At 40.9% G+C, this 15,109-nt stretch overlaps 1 protein-coding gene across 1 annotated transcript in view; it reads right to left on the reverse strand.

The window, feature by feature from the left end:
- GNL2 (G protein nucleolar 2) overlaps window positions 1–15,109 on the reverse strand; it is an 859,639-nt gene that overhangs the window by 473,559 nt on the left and 370,971 nt on the right. Inside the window, 1 exon segment of the mRNA XM_044083721.1 lies at window positions 6,732–6,860. Within this exon segment, the coding sequence (XP_043939656.1) occupies window positions 6,732–6,860 (129 nt within the window).

The raw sequence follows: 15,109 nt of genomic DNA on the forward strand, positions 1-15,109 counted from the left end.
CTAGAGAGGCTCTACAAATCCAAACAACACAAGCACACACTAGAAATAACCTATTCAAATTATTATATTACGGTAAATGTTTCAAATGCTAATGTTTAAAGTCTAATTCTAAATTCTAAAGTTTTAAACACACTAGAATACGGGAAAGGGAGATAATAAAGGCATATTAAAATGACGGCCAAAAAAACTTGTAAATTAAACCTTCAAGATAGCAGAAATAGTTCTGCGAAAGCCTACAAAAGTCCTAAATGGAAAGGAAACTTATTAAACTACAATTCCAAAGTCTTTAAGAGAAAATTAGCAAAGAAAGAAAATTCTACTGGCCCGAGCTGTGAAGTATCCTCCGATCTATTGCAGCGGCAAACTAGATCGGAGGTAACACAAGGTGCAGCATGGGATAGGGAGTTGGCCTCGAGCTGATTGAAGACCTCGAGCTTTGTAATTGGCTGAGTTGGAGCAGATCATTGGCTCCAAACCCATCAGTAAGAATGAATGGCAAGATAGAACAACTTCACATTGTATGTTTTAACGCATGTTAAGTCTGAGGGATTCAGACAGAAAATAAAAGACCATTTAGTTGCAGGGAGCCCAGGTATATAAATATGAAAAATATGGTTATTACAATAAGAATGATGCAGGGAAAGAAGACAGTGGATATGATTTTTTTTTTCTTGTATGTCAGTAATATGGACAGAAATATGGCAGAAGGTACTGGTAAACTAAGAAATACTAATAGGTTTATATGCCAAGTGCTAGGCTACCTGCCCTTGCGGCCCATTTTAAGCCTAGCCAATTTCCCTTTTTGTGCTCAAAATAACCTATCCTATTTGGTTATAGACTATCCATTCCCATCCCATGGTCAATAATTATATGTTGCCCCTAATGAGAACAGCTTGATCATACAGGCGGCACAATGGTGCAGTGGTTAGCACTGTCATCTCACAGCAAAAGGTTTTCTGGTTTGATTCTCAGCTGGAGTGCCTTCTGTGTGGAGTCTGCATGTCCTCCCTGCATTCGCTTGTGTTTTCTCTGGATGCTCCTGTTTCTTCCCACATTCCAAAGACATGCGTCTGAAGTGTTTCTCCTCAGGCCTCCTCTGAAAATGGGCTCTGTCCCAATTTGGACTTTCCCGGTAAACAAATTGTTCAACAAATAAATAAATAACACAGATAATATGAGAGAATCCACCCACCCCGTGGAATAAAGCATTAGTTCATTAGTAGTACAGGGAGCAAGTAGTCTTGGGGTAAATGCCTCGTTTCCCATCCATACATCTAAACTGCACTTGAATATGGGCAGGGATGAATTTAGTTTTATGTGGATGGAGAATCTGTTCTAGAGCAGTGGTATCCTCTGAGAGCTACACCCGTCCCTCCAAACCATTCTGCTGAAGTTACAGAATTGGTTTAGATCCCTAGACAGAGTGTTTCTGATGCCATAACACTTGCTGATGTGCAGTAAATCTATCAGTAATGGGTCAGAGGATGCCTTGTATGTCAGACACAGATCACTTCTTAGTAGCTTCAGGATACAGTGTATAGTGACAGGGCTTTGAGTTGGTCCATGTAGGACATGTTCTTCAGGCCTTGTATCTTAGGTTCATAGGACAGTAGGCTATTTGCCCAGAGGCCCTTATAAGCCCAACCAAGAATTTCGCCCATGTTCTCACAAAGTCAGCACCTGTTTCCCATGTCCAGCAAGGATACAGGTAGGATTCTCAGGGGTATATTTTCTGTTCCCTGTCGTCCAGGTTCCTCTTAAAGAGGGCTAGTAAGGTACTCTGCTTGACATGAAGAGGGAGTCTATTCCACAGACGGAGGAGTCTTTGTGACACGCATCTGTCCTGCTAACAAGTTCTATTAATGTCACCGACCAGGTTGAGGCCTTGCATGCGGGTTGCGAGAGTAGAGTTTGACTTACGGATATGCAGCAACTCCATCAAGGCTGGGTCTGAGATGGCCTTGTATGCCAGACACAGGTCACCTCTGAACAGTCTGTATGAGACTAAGTAGAGGGACAGGGCTTTTAGCCTATCTGTATAGGATAGGTGTTTGAGACCCAGGATTTTCCTGGTCAGGAACCTCTGTGGTCTCTGTCCAACTGCTGCATGTGCATGGCAAGGTACATGTTGAAGGGGGCACTGTAATCGATAATGGGTCTGATAAGGGAGGAGTACAGGGATGTTATGACCTTATTCCTGGATGAAATACACTTACTTATGAGGTGGGCCATGTAGAAAACCTTCTGTACAACGGAGGCAATGTGGTGGTGAAAAGTCAGGTTGCTATCAACCTGGGTGCCCAGGTCCTTCATGACTGATTGCATGCTTAGTACACTGTTATTAATGTGATAATTAGTGGGGATGCCATTTTCCCCATAGGGGATAACAATGCATTTATTGGCATTCAGTTTGAGGCCATGCTTCTGGCAACAGTCATTAGTTTGAATTAGGCCCTCTTGGAGGATGTTCACATCACAAGGGAAATTTAAGACAGCACCCAGCTTGCAGTCATCTGCAGACCTGGTCAGGCACAGACCACTAGTTTTGGCATCTCAGAAAAGTATATCCCAAACAGTAAAAGCCCCAAGACCGAACCTTAGGGTACACCGCTCATTATGGGTCTACTACTACTACTACTAGAGGTGGTTTCCCCAATTTTGACTGACTGGGTTCTATCAGTGAGTCAGCTAGCTACCCATCTGGTAACATACGAGTTGATGCCTAGCTGGGGGAGTTTATCTATTATGCCCGAGTGGGAAATAGTGTCAAAGGCTTTGGTTAGGTCAAGGTAGGCAGCGTGCACCATCTTCCCCTCGTCCATGGCTTTGGTGACTGCTTTGAAGTCGTCGACCAAGTTTAACAGGCATGATCTCCCTTTGACAAAACCAAACTGTGTGGGGTCAAGTGTTTCGAGGTTGCCAATGCCCTTGTTTATAAGGTTCATGATAATGTGTTCCATGGCCTTGCAAATCAGACTAGTTAGACTGATGGGCCTATAATTGCCTGGGTCAGTGGACGCTCCACCTTTGTGTAGCGGGATGACAGTGGCTGTCCTCCATTCAGCTGGAATGAAGCCAGTGCTCAGGCTTTGGTTGAATAGGGTGTCTAATGGAGCGGACAGCTCATGCCTGACTTCATGTAGGATACAGCCAGGGATGTTGTTGGATCCCATGCAGACTGTATTTTTTGCCTTTGAGAGGGCATTAAAGACCTGCTCCTGGTGATGAGGGGAGGGGCGGCAGATGCTGGGGATGTCCTGGTTTACTAATGGAGGGGACAGGGGTGTGAAGTTTTCACTGAACCTGTCTGCCAGCATGTTGGCTATATCTACGGCATTTGTGTATGTGGTGTTATTGACCACCAGTTCAGAGCATATTTGGGTGTTACCTTTGAGACTGCGCCCGTAAGTGAAGAAGACCTTGTGACCTTTTTGTAACATATCTCTGTGGACGTTTCAGATGTTGCATGTGTCTGGACAAATACATGCCAAAGGAGGCATTACATTCAATGACTGGCCTAATGAGGCCTGAGTAAAGGGGGACAATGACATCCCTACATCTAGACACAAACCCATTGTTTATAAGCTGTGCAATACAGAAGGAATTTCTTACAATACACATGGTCAAAAGTTAGGTCACTGTCCCCATAAGTTCCCAAATCCCAAACAACTGGATCAACTCTTCGGGGAGTATTATCAATGTGGTAGCTCCATGGGGTAGATGACTTCCCAAAGGATACAATAATGCCTTTTTTTTTTGGAATTTAGTTTAAATCCATGACTTTAACACCAGTTATTTATTTGGGAAAAACCTTCTTGCAGGATGGCCAAGTCATTTGGAGATACAATGAGTGCTCCTAACTTGCTGTCAACTGCAGACTTGGTCAACCACTGTCCCTTGGTATTGGCTTTTACTTCAGAAAAGTAGATGTCAAAACAGAAGAGGTTCCAGCACAGAACCGTGATGGACCCCAATGGTGAGTGGTCTCTTTTGCTCTAATGAAGCAACTATAATTAAAGAAATTCTGTGCAGGAAAAGTTAACTTAACCAAGCAGTCACATAAAAAGAAAAAATGTTTTAAGCTTGATTTTTCATTTCTTTTTTTTTTGTATTTTACTGCATGATCATTTAATGTGCTTTTAATGTTCAGAGTTATTGCATGTTTTCAGTAATATGCATAAATATGTACAGGTTGATATAATGTTTGATAAATTTTTAATAAATGGTAATCTGACCGTATTTTTTCTTTGATAAAAGCTCTGAGCATTTTACATTAATCTGAACTGCCAACAACTCAGTCAGTAGGGACTTAATTTTAACCTGTACTCTGAAAGATGACAACACCCGGGAGTGCAGCACACCACTATGCTGCACTGCAGTGCCAGTACTGGAAAATGAATTCAAGCACCTGGTGTAGGTATAGAACCCACAGTCTTACTATCTTCCAGGATCAATACGTATGCTACCTGTGGAGCCATTGACATTAACATCTATAATGACAGGCTCTAATCAACAAAGATGAACCTAAGTCCTCTTCAGTGGGGAAGGGAAAATAACAGAAGGCCTCTCTTTAAAGGATTTCTCGACTCTGCACAAATGAAAGGGGGCATATGAGTAAAGGTATTCAGCAGAAGCAAGTGTTTTATAATATCTGTTCATTTCCATGATGGGAACCTCCAGCTTTTCAGACTATACAACAGGAGAAGGGTCCAAAGGAGGAGAGGGGGTGAGAGACCTCTTTTTTGTGCTCTCTAATCCTAACATATGATTTGTGGGTGTGGGTAGGGAATGGACTATTGTCCAGTCAGCTGACACTGGTCTGACTTGTGACAAACTAGATGCTAATGTGTGGCACAAAGGCAATATTACCCGAGCTGACTGAAGAATGACGATCACCAACACCCTCTAACCCATCTTTCACCACGTCATGAAAGTTAACAATAATAGCAGAAAAAAGACCATGAATAAAGGTCGAGAAGGATCTACAGGGATCAACTTGACCCTTATTTACATGTGAATTTAATTAAGTTTACCAGATATTTGCTGGAAGAAAGCTACCTAATAACTAAGTAATGGTTGAGTGGTGACTCAGCTGCTTATTAACTGCCACAGTAAGTGCACTGAAATGTAAGGTTTATGCATCTGTGCGACCTTTGAATTTTTTTTTTTTTGTCTTACGATTTCATTCTCTGGAACAGGCTCCCCATCAATGTGAAGCAGAGTTCCTCCTGAATCCTTTTTAAGCACAACTTAAAATGGATGAGTAATTGGAAATTCACCTCTAGTCTGGCACCAATGTCTCTCTGATGGACAAAGGCAGTCAGTAAATCACTCCCATATAAATCAAACTTGTGGGTCACATTTGGGTTGCGAGGCTAAGGCTTATAAGGCCCCTAGTGATCGTTGGCCTACTATACACCCATAAACAACTTAAGGATACGTGTGTGTGTGTGTGTGTGGGGGGGGGGGGAGTTAATCAACCCCCAAGGGCCTGAGACTCAAACCTGAAACAAGACTCAAGGTCTCACTCTTTATATATCTACGAACTATCAAGAGGCCAGTATGAAGGAGAGACAGTAAATGAGATCACAGGTCTCATTCCCAGAAGAAGGTGCCAGTGAGCACCTCCCTATTCAACTACTTTCACTTCCAAGAAAGAACAAGGGATGATGACCATTCTCTAGAGCACGTTGTGCTGGTTAAAGAAAAGGTCACTATGGAGGTGGAAAACTTCAAAATAAACTTGGACCAAGAGCCATTTCTGGGTCTCTCCTTTTACCTACTGAACTGATGTTTGAAGATGTCTCAGTGACTCTCTAAACAGGTCATAACTCTGGGTTGATTTTGGGCATACTAAGTACTAACATTTGAAAAATTATTTGAGGTTTTTCAAACGTATCAATTAGTAACGAGGAGGAAACTCCAAAAACATAACAGTTTCAACATCAAGCTCTGATCTCAGACAGTATCTGTGGCAGTGCTGACTGAACCAGATTACTGTAGCATACTGAAACTTAAAACAATAAATGCTAAAAGGGGATACTACATGGCTAACCACCTGGAAATCAGTGGGCAGCAGTGGGTAGGACATATTCCTAACCTAAGTGCAGAAGCACCATTAAAATGTCAAACAGTATGCCTTTTACAGCACATGAACCTGATATTTTTCTGGAGGCAAAGAGGGAACATGTTTGAATTGCCCAACTGTTATATCCCTACACAGTGCTCTTCAAAGAAAGACCTTATTTCTACTGTGTTAAATGCAGCAGTAGCAAATGCCTGGCCATTTTATAAATGTTGGTAGGCACTAAAGGTTATGTAAAATGTGTGATCTTATTACATTTTCACAGTTTCAATGGCTTTAGGATGAATACAAGGAGAAGACCATCGATAAAGTTTCTGGGAAGAAAATGATAGAAGGCAATCTAGCTACAACAAATAACATTTCTGGACAGAATGCAAAAAAAGTCATCCATCTAATACACTGAATTTTCACAGAGAAGCCTACTTCTGTATCAGTTAGCAAATACTGACAGACTGAATATACAACCTAATACGCCATTAGATGCGTATATAATTCATAACATAGCTGTTTGATCAAACATGCTGTTTATTGTCACCACAGATGCAAGGCCATCATCTCAAATGAAGAATTAATTGCTTGAAAAAATAGCTCTTAAATCATGCATTTTACAGCATTTAATGAAAGGCTGGATGTATGGCTGGCTTACCTTTGTTTCACCTGCAACAGGAGCCACATTGCAAACCTTCTTGGAACGTAATGTGTTTATTACTGAGCTTTTGCCAACATTTGGGTAGCCAATAAAGCCAACACTGATCTGCTTCCTGTCATTATGCAACTGAAAAAAACAGAATACAGGAATTTAAATCAGTATGCAGAAGTACTACACTGTTTCGGTTAGGATAACATTTTGACACTTTAACAAAGTAAAAAAACTGAATGTATTCCTTCATTCTGGAAGCAGCAGCACACACGTGCATGCACACACACACACACACACACACACACACACACACACACACCTATTACCTGCAATCCAGAACTCAGAATAATATATCATATCAGATATTAACCACCTAAAATATTACTCAGGGAAAAGTGGAACACAGTAAAAGTTGTGTTTTTCAAAAAAGTAATGTACACTGATGAAGAAAATGCACCTCATTTCATAACAGCATTCCTTGACATATTGGCCAACTGCTAACATCAATCACAAAAGATTTTTTTTTTTTTTTAGATAAACCAGCTGTATGGTTATTTCATTACTAATCCAGTCATACAGTATCTTTCTGAAACACTGAAAACAAAGCCAACAATTGGTTACTTTGCAGAAAATGGTTTGCTATTTCTGTAAGCGGAATTCTTCAGCTGAGAGACCATCATGTTAGGCCTTTGTCCCCCCATTAAGTCCAGATTTCTTGCTCTAAGAGGTTGAGAGGTATGTACTACTGTTATAAACAAATGTCAAACGTAAATATTTTACAATGAAAATAACTGACATTGGTGCTGTTTCCTGATACTTAATACTAACTGCTTTCTTAGATGTCACACTCGAAAAGATCCTCATGGTCTTATTGCTTTATTTTTCATTGCATTTTCCACCTTAACAATTATAGCTATGGTTTTCAGCCTACTTAGGTGTTCACCTGATGAAGTATTTATTTGGTACGAAAGCTATCTTTGTTAAATTGTTTCAGTTTATAAGTTACTAATATTTATTCTGACAGATGTCTTGTGGTAGATCTTTTTTTTAGTTAGCCATTTTGTTAGCGAGTTAGTTTCTTAATTAATAAAGTTTGGATTAGCACGTTAGCCTTAATAAGCTGTTCTTATATACTGCTTTTCAGTTTCATTTTTAAGGTAGCACAGTCTCAGTTTACACTATGGTGTTAAGGAGGAAGGAGAACCTAGTTAAAGGAATGAGTTTAATGCTTTTAGTGCTCTTAACAGAAACACCCTCTGTAACCACTCCCTTGTTCCAAATAACCTGATTATATATAAATACTGAATGTCTTTAATGCTTTTCATTATACTCAACTAGGATCGCTTGTTTGTGTGTTTCAATAAAGGATATTCCATTTTTAACTCAACTGAGGGCTTCCTATTATTTTATTATTTTGTAGTATGTATTTTAAAGTTTGATTTTTATTAGTGAACTAGGTGTATAACATTTGAAGGGGTAAACTTCACACCCTCCACACTGCGAAGTTTCTGCTTGGTTAATAAAATTGCATATGTACAGAACTTATTATATACTTTATAAAAAACAATATGAAATCTTCAGCTATGGACAAAACTTTTGAAAAATAAAAAATCACCTAATGATACAACCCTAAAACATTCTATCATGGAATACATATTCCTAGTTTGTTGAAAAAGACAAACTACCTCTCCAACTCTCCACTAGACTAACAAAGCTTAGCTCATGCTTCTAACTCATATGAATGTGTCTCATTTGTTCATACACATCACCTTAAAAAAGCCCGTCAGTGAGTTATTATGAATATGAAAAGTTAAATAGGTGTTCAAAATCTTTATTATAAGTTGACCAAATTGAATATATCTACAGTCATCTTTATTGGACAGGTAGATTTCACAGAAGATACCACTGCTATAACCTGGCCTGAAACCACAGAGGTAAAGGCACACGATTACTAACTGGTAGAACTGGGTTCAAAACCTAACCAGGGAACATCTGGGCAGCAGCAGTATCTATGTGGAAGAAAGGCCTGGCAATCTTCTTCTGCAATACACCATGAAAACCCTATGGGGTGTTCCCATACAGTTGCCATGAGTCAATTTCAACTCAGGAGAAATTACTTGTTACCGCTGCTATGGAACAGACTCTCCATCCGCATAAAGCAAAGTTCATCCCTGTCAATTTTCAAGTGCAACTTAGATTTAAGGATGGGAAACAGAAAGTTTACCCCAGGACTCCCCCCTATACTACTAATGGACAGATGCAGGTCCTAAATGCTTTATCCCATGCATGGGTTCCCTGAAATTATCTATGGTATGATCCCAGTTACTCTCATTAGGGGTAATATATAGTTATCGACATGGGGTGATAAGGCCAATCTCTAACCAAATGGGAATGGTTATTTTGAGCACAAAATGGGAAAATGGTTAGGCTTAAAATGGCCCGCAATGGCAGCTAGCCTAATACTGACCTATGAACTTATAAAGTACACAATACACTATACACCAAATATTATCAACTGCACCTAGGTTTTTCTAAGACCAGATGTGAAAAGTCTGTCTAGGTTAAAGCCCTTGAAGCATTAAACCACATGATGATCTACAAGGAAACTCTCAGAAATTTTCTAAGGAGAATAAGGCTTTACCACTGGTACCCACAGAACAGATGAAGTACAGGCATTCACTGTGGGGAAAATGAGCTAGACAGAAAACAGTTAAATGCTGAAGAGTCAAAAGCCTCAAGAAATATAACAAAAAGGAGACAAAATAAGCTACAGCAGAACAGTGTGATATACAGATACTAGCAGTAGTGCAAGAATTATGAGAAAGATAGGCAATACACATGAGGTTTGTCCTAGAACAGAAAGAGACAAACGTGATTACAAAATGTGCATATTCATTACAGGCAATGAGAAGAATTACTACACAAGAGAGAGAAGCATTAAAAATTAATTGTTAGTGATTTGGGACTACATACTCAAGGATGAAGAAAAGTGGCCAAGGAATAAGATAAGTATACATACTGAAATAATAACCTAAAACTTTTTATTCCTACATAGAGTGTGTGTGTGTGTGTGTGTGTGTGTGTGTGTGTGTGTGTGTGTGTGTGTGTGTGTGTGTGTGTGTATTTACATATATATATATATACATATATATTACACACACATACACACGCATACATACACACGAATGTTTACATTTATTTACCTGAATTGCACTTGGTTGCGTGATCTCATAATTGCATTAGGGAGGATGACATAATGGTTAAGGTGTTTACCTTACAAACATAAGGTGCAGGGTTTGATTCTCACATGGGGTAATTGGCTAGGCTGAAAATGGCCCACAAGGGAAGTTAGTCTAGTACTAATCTATAAAGTAAGCTATGAAGTAAGCATATGCATTTTTGTCAGGACAATTTACTTTTTCAGATGCACAGCCTTATTTAACTTTTATCAAAAGTATTAATGTTACAAACGATTCTCTTTACACTCTTCTATTTTTATTTCACTGAAAGTAAATGTCCTACATTGTCAATGACACAGGGTATTAACCTTCTAGGATAGCCCACAGACACCCTTAGGGGAGTGCTGCCCACAGGTAGAGGTGACTGGGAACTGCATAAAAATGAATGTTACATGGTAAATGTGTACACAAGTTTTTGGGACAGTTTGTTTGACAGCATTTAAAACAATTCACTGATGTTTTACTCCTTTGTTTGGTATATAAATATAATTTGCCTCTTGTTTTGGGGATGAATTAGCCAAGTGCCATCTTTGTGTAGCCAAAACCAAAAGGTTTTTGCAGAGGTTTGCTTTTCTATTGTTACTCCTTGGTTTAAATCAAATCTTTCTTTTTGTGTGACTCTGATGTTACAATCACATAACCTTTTTTTTTATATTTGAATAACTTGAAAGTTTTTTCTCCTCCAGTGGGTAACATTGAAAAACTAACAATGTGTGTTATATCTAAGCAGGAATTTTATTTGTGATATTTATGTGTAGTATCCTTCTTTTGTGTTTTATGTCACTTAGGACAATGGCACCCAACCGTCCAAATCCCCACAACCCCCCATTAATTGACCCAGAAAATGACGTTATCAGCCAAGCATTTCATCAGCATGGTACCTTTTTTGCTTGAGAGAAGATGTGAGGATATGTCTGGAAGAATGCAAATTTGGAACCAGATTGTGAACGATATGAACACTGTTGGGAGGAAACAGCAGCTGTGTCATAGGGCCACTGACATGATTTTATCGAATTGGTAGTTGAGAAGCTGCAGTGGCCTGTGGACAGCTGGGTACTGGGGTTGGCCTGCTACAGAGCCACCACTGACACCAAATAAAGAGTTCCTGTCCACTATAAGGGATCCAGAAAGCTCAGTGGAAAGTGCACACCAGCATGGGACTGATGTTGGTGCTGCTGTTTCAGGGAGGACAAGTATGTCCCAGGACGACAGGTAAGCTTACCTATGTCAATTTTTAAATATTTCTTGTACAGTAAAATACTGAAAGCAATATTTAAGTTGATTTAATATTTTTTTTTAGAGGGGGGCTAGTTGTACATTGATACAGTTAACACATTCTGGTTCATTACACATGGGCTTGGGGTGGACGTGTTATCCAAGTTTCAGTTAAATTTATTGTTAATGGACATATAAAGCTCCAATTTTCCCCCGGTGTTACTGTTACTGTGATGATGGTGCCCTTACATTTTACTTAACTCCTTCAAGGACTATCCTCCCTAGCAAGTATGGAGTAATCTGCACATGGTAAGCCAAACATTTTTATTTCAGTACTGAACATTTCACAGAAATAATCACCTATCTGTATGTGTGAGGTGGGTGTCAGGACTGTGTGTGCATTGTGGTATCATCTGTGATAGTGGCACTGGTGTTAGTTTGTTAGCATAGATTGAGGTGTAATAGTGTAGCTATTCATTTCTTTCCTGTGTTTGTTGCTTATTATCGCAGGTGATCCTGACAGTGGAAGTGCAGGACTCTATCCACCTAATGTCAGAGTACTGGCAGACTGTGATGATGATGGGGGCCAAACACAGGCACATGCGAGGGGTGCAGAGGTTGAATCTGACACTGAGATTGACATTTAGCCATCCTCTGTAACTGCATCGGACACAGCCAGTATTGGCTCTGCAAACCCATTCCAGTGAATTCTAGGGCATTGGAAAGGTGGAGGGTGAGACACTTGATCAGCGCAGCGTGGTCACTGTGGCTTCAGTGCCTGTTGACTCTGGCCATAGCCAAAATGTGGGCAACATGCTATGCAGAAGGATTGTTTGGGTTGCTCGGAGGAGGCTTGCTGTCCATCCTCCATCTGATCCAGGTGTGTCTTTCTGTGCCACTTGACGTATGTTTGGACCATTATGGAAGAGCAAGCATGTTTCAATAGGGCCTCTGAGGAAATGCTTAGGGTTGTAGATGTGGCACAGTCTGACACACATGACTGCTTCCACCGTGATGCCGATTCAGTGTCTGTGATGGAACATCTGCTGGGAGGGGGACGGCATCCACGTGGGTGTAGGTCAGTCACGTTACCTGATGTTAGGCAACGCGGCCATGCCTGATCATGCTCTTGTAGTGGCATTACTTCCATTGCTTCATCAGTGGTTGACGTGTCCACACCCAGATGTGGCAGGCCATGAGTTTGTGGGTCCTAGGCCTACTCGTGAGGAGAGCTCACCCAGCAGACATCAGTCACATTTAGGTAGCAGCAGTGCATCTGACCTTGGCAGTGGATGTGCCAGTGCAACTCCTGGCAGAGACCGTTGTCGGGGTCAGGGATGCCGGCGAAGACCATCACCTCTACCATGCACAGCTTACACCTATCCAACATACCGGGACATAGAGCTTGCACAGTGCTTGGCTGTGTTCTTGCAGACACTCGCACACCAGTTTCACCTGGAAAGCCCACAAAGAGAGACACACAACAGTTAAACGGGTCAGTCATGAAGCTTAAAGCTCAGTCTGTCTCCGTGGCCATTTGTTACTTTACCCAAACATCTGCCTGTTTCTCTTACTTACTCACAGGCACTCACTACCTTTTGTGTCAGCCTAGGCCTCCTACCCCACATCCCAACCACTCAACACCATATGGAAATGATAACTGTGCCATATTCCTTGTTTCTACCTTTTGGATTCAGGGATACACAAGTCTTCAGTCTGATGCTCAGGGTACAGAGCTGACTTAGTGCTTAATATATTTGTTTTTGTGATGCTGTTTTGCAAATTGTACTGCTTTCTTACAGGTTTTTGTAATGTGTACATCCCTGCCAAACTGTTACACCAACAAAGCTGGAATAATGCATAAATAAAAGTGTGACAAAAGGCCCAACAATGTGGAGTGTTTTTTAACACTATGATCTTACGAACTTAGAGAGTTGATGGAATAACAGGTTTTACATTACTATTTTTATGTCTGTTCTGAGGGATATGAAGTCTGAAACAGAAATGTGTGTCATTATTTTCTAACTTCACTCTTTAATGATTTTCCATTACAAACATATGAGGCCAAAATGTGGACATTCATTGAATATCTGTACATTTTAGATGTAAGCCCTATTACTTGACAGAGGACATGTGTATTCACACAAGTCAGTGCTGTCACATCTTGATGTAACTGCTGTAAAAAAAAATCACCCATCTTATACTTACTTACATTACCAAGTAACAGTATGCAAGGATATGCCATTCATTTGTATTCTTAGACATTAATTTTTCTATTTCAGGTTCAACCCTTACCTTTGAAACCCATTTGCAAGAGTTTTAGTTCAGGACTAACTCTGTCTGATGCTGGCAGTACACAGCCATTACATGGGTAAGTAAAGGTTGTGAGAGTTGTCCATGTATGTGTGTAGGATGAAGGGTTTAGCCCCTCAGGTGGTGAGCGTGTGTGTGTTATCCTTGGCCTCTTGGCCAGTGCAAGGCCATATTGTGCACATCTACATCTGCCTACACCCACAACAGCAGCTGGCTCCTCCCTCTGACTCCTCACCTGTGTGTGGCTGTGGTGACCTTGCCAGTGGTGGTGTGATGTGTGCCCCTTCTCCTTGCAGTTCCTGCTGAAGCTGTTTTCTCTGGATAATGTTGTGGGAGCATGGCACAGAAGGTGAATATTTCAGCACATGTATGGGGATTGTACTGAAGGGCTCCCCCAGATGTATCTAGGCACCAGAACTGTGAATTTAGCAGCTCAAACACATGCTCTATGATATTTTTGTTTGAGTGTGCGCATCATTATAGCATTCTTTAGTTGGTGTGTTCATTTCTGATGGGTGTTATCAGCCAATGTTCCACTGCATATCCTGCATTCCCCAGTAAATGACCCTGTGGGACATACCCCCTACTAAACATCTCATACAGCTGAGAGTTGTGCCAGACATGTGAGCTGTGGTAACCGCCTGGGTTGCCAGCACATACATTCAGGATGACGCCTTTAGCATTACACATGACCTGACAGTTAAGAGTGGTAGCCCTTTCTATTTATGTATACCCTTCCCTGTTCCCCAGGGAATGCTTTGGTTTCTACATGTGTACACAGTCTAAGGTACCCAGGATTTCAGGGTAGTCTGCTATAGGGTAGAACTCCTGCATAGTTCTGGCTCTGTCCTCAAATAAACGGGGGAAATATATTTACTCAATGGCATGCTGCAGCACTGCATTCGGGAATTGATGGAGGATCCTGGATGCTGATGCCTGTAACACCCTCATGCATGTCCCCTGTTGGGTCTCTGAAAGGTCCCTGTAGGTAGCATTCTAAGTGCAATGCACACCTTAGTCTCCACTGGCATTGGTACCCTTCAGTTTGCCCTTGCTACCAGTTGAGGACGACAGAGGTTGCAGAGTTCTTGTAGTGTGTCTGTATCCACCCTGTAACAATTTAATTTCCACCTCATGCAGATTATGAAAAGTTAAACAGGGTCTATCAGCAGCATCAGCAGCCCCTAACATTCTTTCCATGTATCCCAGTTTCCATGGCTATATTCCAACAGGTTTTGGCATTCGCAGGGAAAACCAGTACTGAGTCTGCATAGTTGCTTTATAGCTTGTTTAATAGGCTCTTCCACCTTGGATTGGTTGATTAGCATACAGTTCAGCTGCTTATGCTGCAATTAGCATGCCACAATGTTTACCATGCCTGCACAGCTCTACACGGCATGTACAGCAACTTACTGAATCCAAAACAGTGCACTATCATGTACACATCATACTGCGATGTGTACGTGGTTTTAGCAGCCTGTGTAGGCTTTATTGAATCTGCACCCTTATGTAAACTGATCAGTTTCTTCCTTCTTTTAAACCTCATTACTCCTCCTCCTCAGCACCATTCTGCATACATTTTTCCCATAGGTTCCAATTATTTCTATCTAATTTACT

Source organism: Protopterus annectens, chromosome 1.part1, assembly GCF_019279795.1.
Source record: "Protopterus annectens isolate FY-2018-M chromosome 1.part1, PAN1.0, whole genome shotgun sequence".
Classification (NCBI taxonomy): Eukaryota; Metazoa; Chordata; order Ceratodontiformes; family Protopteridae; genus Protopterus; species Protopterus annectens.